At 39.8% G+C, this 18,288-nt stretch overlaps 1 protein-coding gene across 1 annotated transcript in view; it reads left to right on the top strand.

Moving 5' to 3' along the window:
- Positions 1-16,854, top strand: part of Emcn (endomucin) — a 92,424-nt gene extending 75,570 nt beyond the window's left edge. Inside the window, exons 5-9 of the mRNA XM_051165717.1 lie at positions 980-1,075; positions 4,065-4,089; positions 5,169-5,230; positions 11,190-11,262; positions 16,332-16,854. Coding sequence (XP_051021674.1) covers positions 980-1,075; positions 4,065-4,089; positions 5,169-5,230; positions 11,190-11,224 — 218 coding nt within the window. The 3' untranslated portion in view covers positions 11,225-11,262; positions 16,332-16,854. The remainder of the gene's footprint in view (positions 1-979; positions 1,076-4,064; positions 4,090-5,168; positions 5,231-11,189; positions 11,263-16,331) is intronic.
- Positions 16,855-18,288: the final 1,434 nt, after the last annotated feature.

An 18,288-nucleotide genomic window follows, 5' to 3' on the forward strand; every position in this document is an offset into this window, starting at 1 on the left:
AACCATATAGGTGTGCTAAGTCTGAATAAATAACATTCAATAGTTTCCTTAGTAGTTAACAATAAGATGAATGTATGTGAAGCTGGAATTACAAATGATTATCTTTGGATTCAGTAAAAAAAAAAAAAAATCATTTCATTAAATAAGCTATCACAGGAAGAGCTGACCCACTGATTAATGGCACTTTCATTTTGAGGAAGTAATAACATCATTCAAGATCTATTTTCTTTTCTTTTTCTTCTTTTTTGTTTTTTTCAAAATCTATTTTAAACTGTGTTGAAACATTGATTCCTGATAATGAGGTGGAAACTACCCTATTGATGATCTGAAATGTTATTGCCTCTGAATAAATAAGAAGCATAGATACAAGTAGATGGGGGGGGGGGGAGGAAAACCTTCCTATAAAAAGCTTTCACAAAAACAGCACACCCATGAACCACATGCACATACGCGCATAGCTAATGGCTTTTGAGCTATGTCGCTAGACATTCTAAAATGCTATTCATCGAATCTCCTTATGCTCTTTTACACATTTTCAACTTTAAGTCAACAAGTTGAAAGATACCTAAAAGTTTCAGCCTTAGGACCAGAACCACTCAGTGACCTGCATCTTTTTTTTCCCCAAGTATTTTCATTATGAAATACAAAAGAACATAATGAATGAGTGCCATGTTAACTCTAACCTAGAGAACTGTTGTCTCTAGCCTCCTCTTTCCTAACTCCTCCAGCCTCCAGGAAGATGGTGAGCCATCTCTTTGAGGCTGGCAAGTTTAAGAAAGGCTACAAGAGTGACATCAAGTGGATATGTCAGAAATGACAGGCGGAACCAACCCACAAATCACATTAATTATTGCTTGAGATATACTAGTGTTTTGATAGAATATTGTTTTAAAAAGAAAGCACATGTGTTTCATCCAGTGCGGTCTGCTTGTGTGGAATGGGCCCCGCTCCAGCTGATGATGTCCCCTCCACTTTTCAGGCATTATTCTGCCCGTGGTTATTGCGTTGATTGTTATGACCCTCTTGGTGTTTACTCTGGTGGGTTTGTATCGAATGTGCTGGAAGAGAGACCCAGGTAAGGAATGGCCCTTTGTTTCATTTTGGTTTAAGATACCATGTCGCCAAGTCACAAAGAACAGGAGGAAGAGAAAAGTTCTCTGCATTCTCTTCAAAGGTGTGATAAGATTAAATATAGATGGATTCTTGCTAATGAAATAGCCTCAACTGTGAATACCGTCATAGGTGTCTGCTCCAAAGATGGTGTGCAACAGGATGTGAGGTCTGGGGCTGAGAGGAGGTAGGGGTATATGGAAATTCAGTTTAGAAGCCCACAGTCTTAAGAATCATACTCTGGGCCCTATTTCTCTCCTTGATGGCTCAACTTTTTTCCCACATGGGTATCTTCTGTGGTGGTGTTAATATAATTTATCCTTTCTTTAGATAAACTTTCTAGTTTGGAGTAGATTATATTAATATTTTAATGTAGATAATTTATAAAATAATAAATTTCCTCATTTAGCATTCAGAACCATCAATAACAGTCATCTGTCGTCATAACTGTCCTAGCTTAGAACAGTGTATTTGTCTCAGATATTGAGCCAATGTTAATAAATTGTTCTAAACAAGACTCTTTAGCTTATCTATATTCCTGTATTCTTTATTTAGATGTTTTCCTAGTCCATGGGTGATTCTGGCTTTTGACCTGAGCGCTTTGGCTACAGCTCCCCGTGCTTGCTTGGCTCAGCCCCACCCTCTGCCACAGTACTTCAGACGTATCTGCCCATTCCAGACCTCTATCCCTGGACTTTCTATGAAATTCAGGTCTTCATACATTTATCCACACTTGACATTTTCCTGGAACATCAAGCCTGCCTACCACTTGGCTTCCAGAACACACAGCTTACCCTATAGGAGTCAAGCAACACTAATCTATTGTGCCTTTTGATAACATATCACTTCTTTAAGCAGAACACATCTTATCCTTAATTATCATTTTTTACAAAATTGGATGATAGTTTCATGCTGTGATAATTTTTTTTTTACTTTTTTCTGTGCCTGCATTGCTTTGTAAGCCCAGCAAAAATTATCCTGTCATGAACTACATACAGTTCCCCTTGCATTATGCCATATATATAGCAGTAGACTTTATTCTATTTTAAAATGGCCAGTAAAGTGGATCTTCCCTCTATTTTCATTCTAACAATTTCACTGAAAAATTCTACCTAAGCCTCTTAAGCTATTAAGAAGGTAAAAGGCACTTATTTTTATACAGCTTATAAGCTACACCGTTGCTTTCTTACCCACAGGACACTAATGAATGTGGTTTAGTCTGCAGTGGACAGTCAGTGCAGATCATGACAGCAAAGGGAGAAGTTAGCAGACCAAAACAGTGACATTCATTCAAGCTCTGGGTGGGAAATAGGAAACAAACAAAAGACAGTGTGCTTTGCTATAGAAATGAATGGATGAACCTCATAATGTCGGAAAGATAGTTTCTTATCCAGTTTCCAAAAAGGAAATAGTACTTGCATAAACCAGCTTTCTCTCACCTCCCTGTTTTTAACATGCCAATCCTGTTTCTATGGGAATACAGCCATCATAGTTGAAGCCTGTGGGTGTTGAGTCTACGAAATGGATAAAAACTAATATGTTAAATGCACTTATAAAAACACCATGAGCTGCAAAGGAACTGTTCAGCCGGGAAACTTTGAAAATGCATGAGTTAAAAGCAATGCTTTCTATTAAAGCTGACTCTAAAGGAATAAATCCCTATCAGTCTACAGATAGTCTGGAGGTGTATCATGTTCTAAAAACCAAGCGTGGAACTTATGTAATCAGCCAAATCTATTTGGTTACTGTTAGCTTTGTTTCCACACAGAATTTCAAGCATTGTTATCATTAAATTAGCACCATTAAACACCTGCAGTTAATCACTCTTTAAGTATGTGGAGGAGACTTCATTACATTCAGAAAATTAATAAGCCCACTCTGCGCTCTGGAAGACAACATGAATCAGAAATTGGAAATTAAGCTTATCTGAATAATGTGTTGACTATAAATTGAGCTTTAACACAAGCATGGTATGTCTGCAGAAAGTTTGTTGGAAGGCACCTATCTGCTAATTAACCCACAGTTACCACACTCTAGGGAAAAAGTGCTAAAATAGGCATTCAAATATTTATCAGCTCCCTCTGAAGGGAGGCTACAACCATCACAGGTGATATTGCATTTGATGTTTATGGTAATAAAAAATACTGCTGGACCATCTGGGTGGGAATAAAACATGGTTAGACATCATTAATGAGCTGTATGGGGTACGATGGGTCAATCTTGGGTAATTAGAGTTCTAGTTGGATGGCTTGAGTTGGGAAACAGAAATAGAAGCAGCACACATGTTAATGTTATCCAAGATCTTTATAAAAAAAATAATAATAATAACTCTCAAAGGCAGAAGAGATGCACTCAAGAGGCCTGTCCCAAGGATGAGCTAGATTAGCTGGGAAGAGAAACTGACACAAGAGACAAATGGAATGGAGTCTGGAACAAGTCAAAATGGTTAAACAGCATGCATCTGATTCATGAAGCCATGTTCTTTCAGTATGAACCATTTTCACAGTGAGCCCAAGGGGTTTCCACCAGGCGCTTGGGAAGATTAGCTACCTCCATGGCACTTGAAGGTCATTCTTGAGAGGCTGGGGTACAAGCCAACAGAAAGGCTACACCCATCCTCACTCACCACAAACACAGTGATTTGTCTCCCAAGAAAGAGCAGCATGTAAAGAAAGATATAAACATCTATTCTCTTGTTGAAAAAGTCAACTCAGAGATATCCAATTTAGTGTATTTGTGGTAGACAACCCTAGATGGTACATTCTCTAGGTAATGGGCTACAATATGGTAAAACTTGAACCAGAACTAAGTTCCATGTCTTTTATCTAACAAGGACCACCCCATGTCAGAGTGAGTGGTAACTATGCATGAGGGGGTCGCCTGTGGGTAACAAGTAAAATTGAAAAAGAAAGCAGCTCGGATCACAGGCTTACTAACACCATCTTCTCTTCCAGGCACTCAGGAAAACGGAAATGACCAGTAAGTCGGGCTGCATAACCCACCCCACCCCAGAACCCTCAACCCTGTCATTTACGTAGAGAAAATGTCCAAACTCATCATTATGCTTTATGTATTTTTTTCTTTGAAATGTTTAGGCCTGGATAAAATGTGAGGCAGAAACAAAAACAAAAAAACAAACAACAACAACAAAAAAAAATGAACAAAAGATTAAGTGAAGGGGTGAACGATGGATATAACAAAGCAAAATATCTAAAATACACCCAGCATTTTAAGATAGTTTTCTGATGAAAAGTTCAACGTGGTCACCACAGCTAAGGAGAATAGTGATCATTCTTCCAGCTGCCTCTGAGTAGCTTGCCTGAATAGCTCTACTTTGACTGTCAAAGCAAGCATAGAGGGTGGTAGCAAAACGGGCAGCTATTGCAAGCAAGAGGTTGATTAGCCAGCATTGCACTGTGCTTGTGCTGAAAAACAAAAAAGCCATTACATTTTCATTGGTCTGAATATGTACCTAGCATAGTAGTGTGTTTTTTAAATTTTTTTATTAGATTGTAACCATTATAGAAATAATAGCTCTTGGTTGCCTACACATCTTACTTACAAATAGAGGCTCTCGAGATTCTAAGGAAAGGAGCTATGTTTTAGAACAGCATTCTGGGAAACTGCCTTTAAAAGAGTTGGCTCTGACACCAAAATCTTGAGATCTAATAAAAAAAAATGAGTGTCCCTGGACCTCACTACCTGATCAGAAAGTTCACAGATGTTTCTGTGCCTTTTGCCTCATACATCAGCAACTGGAAATACAGACAACTTAGACCTGGTGACATTCATCCCCATTCATCCAGAGTTATTTCACTAAACTGATAGGTCACCACTGGGAGGGACAGTGATGGGACCTTCCACCTGTCTTCAGAAAGTACTGGAAAGTACTGCACGTGATATACGTGTTTGTAGTAAAGGGACACAGAGTTTGCCATCGAATCTTGGAAAAACAACCTTGCCTGCACTGCTGCCTCAGTCTCTGCTACATCTACTTCCATTTGCAGACACACAGTGCGTGACTATGGTGGTAACTTAGGTCTTCCTCTATCAAACAGGCCTCAGGCTGATAAAGACAGTGTGAAGCTGCTCACGGTTAAAACGCTCTCTCACGAGTCTGGTAAGTTCCCCCTCGGATAGAAGGCAAGTGACTAGGTGGAAAGCCAACTACAACATGGGGTTCAGTTTCAGGAAAGCCAAGGCCAAGCAGAACTTTTTGAGAAGAAGTTCAGCTGCAGCTCTCAAGACATGCAAATCCCTGCTACGAGGAGGAAATGGTTCTTAAAGTGACATTTTCATACATCAGAGTCTTGGGCCTTCATGATTGGAGTCGCTTTTGGTAGACGCATAGATGTGTTCTGATGAATACGTGGTGACTAGACACTTCCTGTTCTTAGGAAATGGTAGAAAGATGGTGAAGTCTAAAAATTATTGCTAATATTTTGTCTCATTTTGGACAAGGTGTGTGTGTGTGTGTTTGTGTGTGTGTGTGTGTGTGTGTGTGTGTGTGTGTGTGGCCATTTGGAGTCATGATTTGTCAAGCAAAATGTAAATAATGGTCTATATTATCCCACATAATTTTAACTAACCTTCCCAAGAGACATAAAATAAGTTTTCCTAGTGATAAAAATCTACATTTGTGCTTATAATTCCCTATCTATGTTTCTATATTTTACTGAATTTGAAGGTGAAATTCTTGCAAAACACAGATGAGATTTGTTTGAGAGTATTTGCATCAAGATCAACAATAAATAAGATGCAAGCTTGCTTTAAAAAAAATAATTTTCCCAGTGTCTAAAGCATCTGATATCACCAAATGGAGAAATTAAGAACAACTTCTAAGTTTTACAAAGTAACCCATTTGGCTCTAACTTAAATATCAAGTTACATGATACACCCACCATGTTAAGTCTCCCAGACTTTACTTAAAAATGGTTCTGGGATGTATGTGTTATGCCCAATGAGTGCTAGAATGAAGAGGTAGGTGATAAACATTTTTAGTAGTTTAAAAAACATAAAACAAAAGACTAATAGTGTCCCAAACCAAAAGCAAGATATCAGAAGATTAATGCTGTTACAATGTCATGGAGGATACTCAAAGCAGAATAAAGTATCATAGAAAAAGCACAGGTCTGGAAGAACCAGAGTCCATAACACAGCACAGAGATGCTTTAATCCTCTCTCTTCTCCCCTCCTCCCTCTCTCCCTTCATCCTTCCTAGAGATGGAGCCCAGAGCCATGCTAAGCAAGTACTGTCTCTTTGGGTAATATTCTCAGCCCACCATTTTTTTATTCATTTATTCAGATTACATCTCGAATGTTATCCTCTTGCTTGTCTCCTCCCATTCCTCCCTCCCTCCTTCTTATACCCTATTCCCCTCTCCCAGGTCTGTGTCAGAAGGGAACCTCATCCTCCACCATATGGTCACAGCCTGTTAAGTCTCATCTTTGTCGCCTTCCTATTCTTTCTCTGAGTGCTACCAGGCCTCCCCACCAAGGGGAAGTGGTCAAATATGAGACACCAGAGTTCATGTCAGAGTCAGTCCCCGATCTTCACACAACTATGGAGAATGCCCTGTCCCTTGTCTAGATCTGAGTAGGGGTTCAATGTTTACTGCTTGTATTGTCTTTGGTTGGTGCAGTATTTTGAGCAGAGACCCCTGGGTTCAGATCTTCCCATCATGATGTTCTTCTTGTAGGTTTCTAGGACCCTCTGGGTCCTTCTATTTCCCCATTCTCCCATACTTCTCTCACCTAGAGTCCCAATAGGAGGTCCCCACATCTATCCCAATCTCTGGTAAGTGAAGACTTTCATGGGACATCCCTGTTTAGCTAGTGTCCAATTTTAAGTGAGTATATACCATGTGAGTCTTTCTGAGTCTGAGTTAACTCACTCAGTATTATCATTTCTAGTTCCATCCATTTGTCCACAAATTTCAGGATTTCCTTGTTTTTAATAGCTGAGTAGTATTCATAGAGTAAATGTACCACAGTTTCTTTATCCATTCTACCACTGAGGGACATTTAGGTTGGTTCCAGGTTCTGGCTATTATAAATAAGGCTGCTATGAACATGGTTGAGCATATGTCCTTGCTGTGTGGTGGAGCACCTTCTGCAGGCCACCATTTTAAAGAGAGAGAGATCTGTTTAGGGTTTGTTGTTGTTGTTGTTGTTGTTTTCTTGTTTTGTTGTTGTTGCATCCCATATTCTTTGGTGCATATTTTCTGTTGTGTCCACTCTGTTTTCTCTCTTAGGAGTAATCCCATCTAATGAGGAAAAACAACAAAGCTCATCCATAGAGTAGTGTGAACCCATGCCTAGAGTTTCCTGGCTACTCACCAGCTATGACTATGTAGCCTCATTGTTATTCTGAGTAAAAGAAAGGAGTAGGGAACTGAATAAGCAACCTAAGCATGCTTTAGTCCACAGATGAAGAACCTCAAGCATGACTCTCAAGAGTCTGTCTGTATCCGGCCAAAAAACATTACAATGGTTCCATGTGCTGTCCCGCTCTCCCTCAGGATTCAAACAAAACTCTTTTCCTAGGCTCTGGAGCTGTGGATGAAGCATTGTTCAGGAAATCTTAGTGACATCTGCAAAGAGCGGGCAATAGTAAACACCACTCGAGGTTCTCTTCTGTCCATTTCTAAGAAAATGAAACGTCTCACTAGGATTATGGGTTTCTCCAAAGAACACCTCCCCACCTCCCCACCTCCCCACCTCCCCCACCAACGAAACCCCTTGAGTTCTGTTTTGCAAACTGAACAACAGATTTGATCTTGCACAGTCAGATGTAACTGCAGCAATAACTGACGTTGGCTGTGGTGGAAAGATGACCTTACAAGTTTCCTTTTTCTTCCTGCAGGAGTTGTCAGGATCCAGGTTTAAAGCAGGAATATTATCTCGAGAATACTAAGAAGTAGTCTCTGGTACTTTTTTTCTTCCCAGTTGGATTTGGGGACCACACTGCTTTCAAAAATTACCCGAAAGGTCAATCCAGCTGATTAGTATTGGAAAATGTCTGGATGGGATTGAAATTGATGATTCTGAAAAGACTTTAATAGCCTACAATTAAGAAGTATAATGACCTACAAATGGTCCAAGTTTATGATTAAAATCTATTGTTATTAGGACTTGGTGGGCTCTTCAATGTCCCCAATCAAATGTCTTCTCATTGCCTTTCAAATACATCTTCTTTACAAAAGTCATTCACGCCACTTATAAGAGGTTTCAATTTTTAAAAATTGTTTTGCATTTGCCTCAGGACCAACATTGAAATCTTTTTTCTTCAAATATAACTAGAATAGAACCTGAAATGACTGAGTTTAATATAATTTCACAAGTTTAGCTCGACTTTTCTACTATCACCCGTCTAGTCATCTCAAAATATTTAAATGAGAAAGAAAGTCATCTGATAAAGGAGACCTTAGGCCACTCACAAACCAGAACAGGATTGCTGCAGCTTACATTACTTACTTCAAGGTCTAAGGCATACAGTATTAATTAACATGCTCACGCAGGAGTGCAATGAAACTGGAGCTTCAGCAGCACAAATGTCATTGTTTCACTATAAGATCTCAGGCTTTTTACCTCAACATGAGTTGTGTTAGGGTAGAAGCCAAAAAACAGATGTTTCCAAGAAAAACAAAACAAACAAAAACCTCTAAAGCCTTATACTTTCAAGAAAAATTTCAGTGCATGCAAAATTATTTCAGTTTCTAGATGCTTAAGGGACCCTGGTTAAAGGAGTTTTTGTTTTGTTTTATTTTTTATTTTTGTTTGTTTGATTGTTGTCATTCTCCTACCCCAATGTTAACAGTTTCTTATCCTTAAATCTTCTTTCTCTGTCTGGGTCACCTGCCCATCCACTCATAGTCTCGGTCCCATTAGATATGCTCATTATCAAGCAGTCTGCTGCTGAAAATGTTGTTCATACATGTTTAACGGTGGAACTTGTCTTCATAGAAAAGAAAGAGTGTGCTGCTGTGTAACAAACCTGCACTTTCAGAACAATGTGCTTGGCTTTTGTAGGAAATCCAGCCAAGTTAAATACCACTGTGTCTAAGCGCAGAATATATGTCCAACATGATTGGTTAAGTGGGATTCTCAGACTACAACTCAGAGACCATACATTTCCCTTCACTTTTAGCATACAAGGAAGGGTAGAAGAAATTTAAAGAAAGTATTGGACCACACTGTGTAGAGTATAAATTAGAAAAAAATAGATGATATAAAAAATTTTAATTACATATGAAGCACAAGCTTGATGCAACCATGGCTGGCCTTTTGTATCCTATTGTCTTCCAACTGCTCCTTATCTTCTAGGTATGCTACTGAGTTCTTTGGCTTTGTCACAGCATGTTAGTTATTTTCTGTTGTTACGATGAAACACCAGGAGTAAAATCAAAGTAAAAAAAAGGGGGGGGTTATTTTAGCTTATGGTTCCAGAGGGAGAGAGTCCTTATGGTGGAGTAGGCATGGATGGCATGGCCACAGACAGGAAGCTGACTCAATTTTTGTGCCCAGAAATAAAAAAAGACAGAGAACAGAAAGTATGGCAAGGCTAAAGACCCTCAAAACCCACAGCCAGTGATATATTTGCCCCATAAGACTCCACCTCCATCACCATAACCTTCTGAAACAGCGCCACCAAGTGGAAAGCAAGTGTTCAAATACTTGAGCCTCTGAGGGACATTTATCATTCAAATCATTATATACAGACATTATTATAATAACTGCTCTACAAATCATGGTGTTGAGTTTTTTTCACATTGTCCATTTCTGATTGGTCAGATATTAAGATATGTAATGAATTCTTCTGTAATGTGCTTTATCTAATTTCTGTTAGATAAAATGGGTTATTTTTTTTTTATAAAAGCATATTTTGTTTATTTCCTATTTTTCTGCTTCGTAGTCATGGGCTTCAGGTAAGTGATGTGCCTCTGGCAAACCAAACAGGTGCAAGGAGAAGGTGCTGGCGGGGGGGGGGGGTGCAAGTGCCGTCACCTTGTGCTAGCAACTCTCCCAGCACAGGTCCTAAGAAATACAATTGGGAAGACTCCCAAGTCTGTCTTGTAGCCCTCTGACACTACTTACCACTGTGACGCCTGAGAAAGTAGCTGGTGACAAATATGTTGTCACCAGAAGACAGCTGGTAGATCAAAGCTAGAGTAAAATGATGACATGTATCCTAACAGCTGGAGAATCTTACACGTACTGCTCCTATATAAAGAGATGGTGCTGAGCCAGGCATGGTGGCACAGCACTCTAGAGGCAAAGTCCAGTGGATCTCTCTGAGTTTGAGGCCAACCTGGTCTCCAAAGTGAGTCAAGGACAGCCAAGGCTACACAGAGAAACCCTTCTTGAAAAACAATGCAAAACAAACAAAAAACAAAGGAGAGAGAGAGAGAGAGAGAGAGAGAGAGAGAGAGAGAGAGTGCTAATACTTGATACTCCCTGAAGGATGGAGGTCAGATAAAACACACTAGTCATAAACTCAGCAACACATTAAAAGAAGCTGCTCTGAAACTTTCATCTTCCCACCACTCTCATTCATCCTTTTACCTTTATACTCAATCACATAATATCACTGAAAATCTGAAGGCTATCACCTACAATATGCTTCTCTGAATGTCATAAAAGCATTCCTGTTGTCTTATAAACTATTTCCCATAACTTTCCAATGGATAATTTAAGCAGAAGGGCCACAAAATACCTATTTGATAAAATGTCACTTTAAATATACAGTTTGGGTTTACCTAGGAAAAGCCACCTCATGTAACAGGAGGGTCAATAATGAACCACCCAGCATCTCTGCTGTTTTGTCCCCTGGTCCATGCTCTCCCCTCCAGGGAGTTAGTCATCAAGGCTCCTTCAGGGTGAAAATAAATGATGGCCAAAGAAAGCTCATAAATCTTAGTAAATAATTTCCAGGCGACTCCAACAGGTTAACTGTGGCTTTAATGACAATCTTGCAGAAAAGTGTAACTTGTTTTGAAAAAAAAAAGAAAAGCGGGAAAACTTTATTTTCATACTTTATATCTCCGAGTGCACAGATCAACCCTATCTTCTGTTCTCAGGGGAGCACTCTGCGCAGGGGAAAACCAAGAACTGACAGCGTGATGGATCCTCTTATACCTGGGCAATGGATATGTAAGTTTCCGAACTCCTCTCACAGAGATTGTTGTTAATATGTTTCCTTAGCCTGCTATAGCTCAAATTATTTTATAGACTTTCTAACCCTGAACATTTAATGGTTGGTGTCGATGGGAACATCACCAACTATTTGTCTAACAACAAACTATAAGAAAAGTTGCCAGAAAAATGGCTGCTGTCTTGATTGGACAGAATTCTTCCAGTGCCCCCCGCCCCCGCACCTGCTTAAGGAATGATAGTTTACTCATCCTTCCTTCCTATGGATGATGCTTCCCTCCTCAGGAGTGCAGCCCTCCTGTGCCTGGGTTAATCAAGGTCCCATAGTGTAATGACAACTTGCAGGACACAGGGACAGTGCTGACAATCCCTTGTGTAGGGGGTTAAAGATACCGAAGCTGCATGGGGTGAGAGATGTTTTTCTGCCACAGAGCTGGTGGCCCAGCTCCACTGAAGACCCATCCATCTTCTTGCTGTAGGGACCGCATCAAGAGACACTTTCTGTCTGGACCTAGGAACCACAGATAAGAGCATAGGACCATTCAAACAGAGTGACCAAGATGCATGGTCAGTTAAGATTTTTTTAATTCCCAACTGATCACAAAGGTTCGCTTTTGCTACATGAGCAGCCGAGGAACACAGCCCTTCCGGTAACTCAAGGAGACCAGATAGAAATGACAAATTTCATGTTGAAAATAATAATAATAATAATGTTAACCAAAAACAATGGGAATCCTCAGAAGCATTAATTACATGCAGCCTTTTGGTCAACATGTTCCTTATCTGGACCAGAAGCCAGTGCAATGTAAGTTTCTTTCTTATTTCCCATCAAGGCTGCTCGGGAACTGCTCCATACCAAACTGCCTTTGGCTTTCCTAGAAGCAGGCTAGGAGACTCTCTGAGGTTGATTTGGCTCTCATGAGAAGCATTGATGAAATGCTGTCACAATTCATATTTGGTATTTTATATAACACATTGAAAAATCTATCCTTCGTAACAAACAATAAAAAGAAAATAAACCACTAAACACTTAAATGTCCAGTGCTGGCCTTACCAAGCTGGTCTGAATAACATGTCCTGGTGAGGGGTATCACTGTTCGAGGCACCGCTTGTGGCTACTGCCTGTCTATTAATACGGTGGTCTAACCAACTCGCCATTGTCTGGTGAGCCCATGGTGATGCCCAGTCCTTCTTCATTAGGAACAGCGACAGCAGCAGAGATGTCCATCTAGGTTCACACATCACCATCACAATCCCATCTGCCTTTCGCCTGTCACGAGGGGTGTACTGCAGTAAGATGAATTATCCATTACCCTGCCTTTTCTAATGGTCACTTTTGGGTGCCCAGTAGGAGAAGCTAGGTGTGGTGACATAGGGTTAATATATGAGAACTAACTCATGTAAAGGAAGTTTCCTTGAAAACCAGATGTGGTTTCCTTTCAACCTAGGACCTAGTAAACAAATATTTTCTTACTTACAAAGTACTGAAAAGGTGGAAGACAATTGTCCAGCTTAGATCAAAACAGACTCTCTTCTATTCAGATGGGTGGGATAAAAAAAGGAAAAGAAGAAAAGTTGTCTGGTGCAGGTAAATTTAATAAGAAAAATATTGCCCAACCTGAGGATGTTATCACACTCGCTACAGTGCTTGCCTTACCATGCACAAAGCCCTCGGTTTACTCCCTATCACCATAAAAAACCAGACATCGTAACACAGCACTGCGGAAGCAGAGATAGGAAGATCTGAAGTTAAGGTCATATTCAGACATGACACATAGTAAGTTTGAGGCCAGCTAGCTTGGCATCAAGCAGTGCTTCAAATAGAGAGAGAGAGAGAGAGAGAGAGAGAGAGAGAGAGAGAGAGAGAGAGAAACAGAGAGAGACAGAAAGAGACAGACAGACAGAGAGAAACAGAGAGAGAGAGAGAGAGAGAGAGAGAGAGAGAGAGAGAGAGAGAGAGAGAGAGAGAGAGAGAGAGAGAATCTAACCTTCATTTAACAGAAGGCCTCAACTCCACACAAAGTGATACAGGTAACTAAGGAATGCTGAGAGCCTGGGAAATTCTTTTTCAGAGAAGAGTGCACCAACTGGTTATTCAACGCCAGACCTGAAGACACTCATAGAAGTAACATTATCCAAGCTGAGCTACTTGTAATTACACATTTAGTGACGCATACTCATCTACATGTATGCACTTAACAATGAATGTGTGGAGGCCATAGGCTTGAAGTAGAGAAAGGAGAGGTGTATATGGGAGGTTTGGGGATTGCTTTAAGCATTCTAGACTGGGGAGATGGCTCCTTGGGAAAAGTGCTTCCTGCACTAGTGTCGGCGCTTCACTGTGGATTCCCAGAACCCATGTAACTGTGTGATGAGTGTGGCAACCCCTTGTAATCCTAGCCCTCAGAGGTGGAATCAGGCTGTCCCAGAATCAGGCACGCTAACTAGCCCTACTAGCCAAATTGGAAAGTTGAGCTCAAGTGAGAAGCCCTCCCTCAGTACATAGAGAGTGATCAAGGCAGACACCATCAATCTCTGGCCTCCACATATGCCTGTGTGCATGGAAACATGCCTAAACATATACAAGCCACACCATACATAACATATATATATATATATTGTACACATGAAAAACGTATATGCTTAGGCTAGGATTTCTTATCTTTTCATTTGCAAAGCTGCACAATTCTTGTTGCACTTCTGAATAACTCTGGAGTTGCATAACCATATTCTGAAAAGTAAGGATCAGAAAGGAGTGGGAAGAAACAAGTTTGACATCTGCCAATTGTACCATCTATTTGTGTTACTTTCGCTTCAACATACATATTTCTGTCATTGCACTTAGAGTTTAATAACCAGTGAGTAATTTCCAGGTTGTCAACTAGAAATCAAATATCAATGCAGACATTCAGAGTGAATTGGAATGAGCTCATCAGAATAATGGAAGGCGTTAAGAACTTTCTAAATCTGTGTGCCACAACGTGCAAACAATCACATTCAAATTTTTCACCCCAAATTAGCAATCTAGATATATTAAAGCTCTCTGTTTCATCTATTGATGATCTAGTATTTTTTTTTTTGCAGGTACGTATATTTGATGTGAATTGGCAGAGCAGATGGGGATTACAACAGACTTTTGACCCTTGAGTTCCACTAGAAGAATAAAATCTCACATAAGAAATAAAATAACAGTTACAGAAGGATGCTGTCTCATCATTTCAAATCAATCCTACTACCCACTATGTTTATAACACTAAGAAGTTGATAGGGCTCCAGAAAATAACATCTTATACTGTCACACTGTGGGGTGTACTAGTCAGGGTGCTGTAGAGGAGTAGCGTCTATAGAATATATATGTAATAAAAGAGGATTTATTTGATTAGCAAACACAACAAGGGCTGGCTAGTCCAGCAATGGCTGCCTTCACACTGGACAGACTGAAAACCTGGTCATTGCTCTATCTGTGAGGGTGAAGGCCTCTGCAGTCCCAGGTTTGCACTGAAGGCCTGCAGGGTTCCTGGAGCGCTAGTGATCTTCAGTCTACATTTGATGCCTAAAGAAGCAGGTCTCTGATATCAGTGAAGGGATCCACAGAAGGCAAGCAGGCTAAAGGCACAGCTTTCTATCCTAGCTTTCCTTTTGTTTGTACTGCTTCCACAATATGGAATCCTGACCTGGAGTGGCTCTTTCCATCTCAAATATGAGAAAGCCCTTTAGAGGTGTGCCCACTGGCGTATCTCTTAGTTACTTGACACCAGAGTCAGTCTGATGGACAACCAAGATAACCACCACAGGAGCCATAAGACTTATATTAGCTTCAACTTACCTTCTATAGTTCACTTTGAAGCCAGGTGCAAAAAACAAAGATGAATTTATCCTCAAAATATCTGGCACCATACTCAAAAATAGCTGGTTCTATTTTTGTAATTGATTTAAAAATATTCTGCTGAGTTTTGAATGCCAGTATAATCAAAGAACCAGAGCTGCATGTTATGCCATCATGTGCATTTTTCTTTACATACTAGTACTCCTTGACAAGTACAAATGAATCCTGTTGTCATTCCCTGGGTCTATTCTCATATACAGAGCAGCAAAGGTGGCATGACTACAGCATATAATTTGTTGTCACATAGAGCTCCTGCTAAGGCCATCATTTATTGGCATAGTGATGGGGTTCTTGAACTTTTATTCAAGTACTTTGAATATACAACCCCCTATGCCCATCTATTTCCCCTCCTTCTTCCCTCCTCCTTCCTTCCGCCAAATAGCTTCATTTCTTTGTTTTGTTTTGTTTTTCATTCATTCTTTCTTTTTTAATGTATCTATGTTAAACCCAGGGCCCACAAAAAAAAAAAAAAAAGAAAGAAAGAAAGAAAGAAAGAAAGAAAGAAAAGAAAAGAAAAAAGAAAGAAAGAAAGAAAAAGAAAGAAAGAAAAAAGGTGCACGCTGTCTTTCTGATTCTGGCTTATCACTGCATTGGTCCCCATTTGCATCAACTTTCTTATTTCCTCACAAGCAGATCTCATCCCCCTACTGCTCTCACATGGGCTCAGCCATCTGGGATTCTCTGGAGAGAAGCCAAGGATGTCCTCGTTTATAATTTCTTCTACATCCTAAAGCTTGTCACGGACTTGGGATATCATTCCCAAGCCATGGAAGCCATGTGTGTGGGGATTTTGCTATGGGGTACTTGTCTGGCTTATACAAGGCTCAGGGTTCAGTACCTAGCACTATTTAAAAGAAAATCAATATGTGCTGATTGATTGGATGTGGGCAGGGAGAGGAAACAGTGCTGCTGATGGTGCTCACACTTCCAGCCTGTGTGCTTGTAAGAATCAAGAAAGTAACAGCACAGTTTGGGATTGCAGCATGAGGGCCAGTTTGGGGAAGATCTCACTGTCCACTCAGAGTGTCACTTTGAGGTGTGTATAACCCTCGTGTGACGACTGTGTGTGACAAATATTTAAGGAAGCTCTAACATGTCTTGCCAAGACCTCGTTCTCCCCACTAACTCTGGATTCTTTACTTCCTTAAATCTGAGACTGTGTGTTCTTTTTTGTTGTTCACAGGGGTAATCTTCGGCTTCTAAATTCCAAGGATAGGAAGGAGAAAAAGCCCTGAGGAACCAATCCCAGCTTCCGATCTCTCACCAGTCTACACCAGTTGCCTGTCCCAGCAAAGAAATGACGTACCATAACCTGACTGAATCATACAGAGTTCTGGATATCTCCTGTCTGAGATGCAGAAAGTCAAATGACTCTAGTTTTCAGGGACATTTCTTGGAGGAACTGTGATTCCCTCGGCCCAAGCAGGTGGGCTCCCAGAAGACATTTCATAGCTGAGTTTAGAGTCTCAATGTTGGGTTTACAGCCTCGATCCATGTAGACCTGCCTATTTCCTTTGTGTCCTTATATTAGCCAGCGTTATATTTATTGTTTCCCACTATGTTAATGCAGGGAGATTTTGCAAGTGTGTTATTAAATGTCAAGTAGAAATCACACCATGGTTCTCTGTAGAGACAGGTATGTTATTCATGTTTTCAAGTGTTACTTTTAATAAACAATGGCTGTACGCACCATGCTAAACATTACATCATGACTGTGGTAAGGCTCTGGTATTGTATTCCCATAATTTTGGCTAGTTTTTTGGTTGATTTTTACAATATGAGGACACATCAAAATATGAGAAAATGTCTGTAAAAAGCACAAAGAACCAAAGGTAGTTGAAGGAAAGAAATTGCCATTTCTTTGGTTTCCTCACTTGTAAATTACACCATGTGACAAGAATGCCTGGGGGGGCCATGATGCCAAGAACGTATCAGGGTTAGGTTTCTTTGATTGATCGACTCTGATACTCTATAATATCTATGTGGTTATTTTATTACTTTATTTCTTAGAAATATCACCTGTGGAACACACAATCATTACTAAAACTCGAGTGTCTAGAAAAATCAACATCCCGTCATTGCTTAATTGGGCTATTATTTTTCATTTAGTCACTTTGCTAAAAATTCCATAAAAACATAGTACCGCCCTCATCAAGAGCAGATTCTGCTATTGAAACCTTGATCAACCTTGCTCACTTTCTTGACACAAGAGATGAAACTGGCAAGGAAGCTGAAACTCTGAAGAAAGTTCTGTAATTAAACTACACGTGGGAGTTCTTTTTAATGTCTATGATTTCTTTAGCCAAACGCCATGAACACTTATCTTGCTGATTTCTGCAGGAAGTATGAGTAAGGATGCAAAGATGTATTTAGAGCGCCATGATTATTTTCTTTTACTGTAATGTATATGAAGCCTTTCGGCTTTAGGGTAATATAATTGTTTCGATTTTTACCTTCCTGATATTTGAGTTGCATCTTATCAAAGATATCAAGCAAGCACATATACAATTCTCATGTGCTTCTCTTTATTTTTCTGTGAGAAGGGTAGAGAAATAAGGAAGCAAAAAGAAAAGAAGAATTAAAGGAGGAGGGTAAAGATCTGTACCACATATGCTTTCACCTTGGGATTATTTTTGAGCTTACACGACTCTGGAAGTGTGAGACAGTAGTTGCAGCAGATGCAGCAGGGGAATTTGTCTTTATTTGAGATTGTTCTGATGAGCTCCTCAGCAAAAGCTTTTTAAAATAGTTCTATTACAAAGAAACAAACACTTTTACTTCAGCTTAAATAGACTTTGTCTAACTTTCATAAACATTGTCTGTACTAGCTTGATCATTCCAGATTAAGAACTGATCCTAAGGGAATTGTTCTAAACTACCAATCAAAGTGTCAAATTTCTGGCCACACTCAGGTAATTTTGTAGGATCAAACTCAAAGTAATCTCAACTCTGTACCTTATAAACCAATTTAAATGTTTGAAAGGATAAAGTATTCTGTTTCACATCCATAATATCATTGCTGAAAGTTTTTTTTTTCTTTCAGAAATATCTGCTTTGTTGGATGACTTATTTTGTTTAATGCTTGATATTTTTATGAGGTTTGAATAATAATGTACAGTTCAGAAGTCATTTAGGTAATA

The sequence above is a fragment of the Acomys russatus genome, chromosome 23, assembly GCF_903995435.1.
Source record: "Acomys russatus chromosome 23, mAcoRus1.1, whole genome shotgun sequence".
Classification (NCBI taxonomy): Eukaryota; Metazoa; Chordata; class Mammalia; order Rodentia; family Muridae; genus Acomys; species Acomys russatus.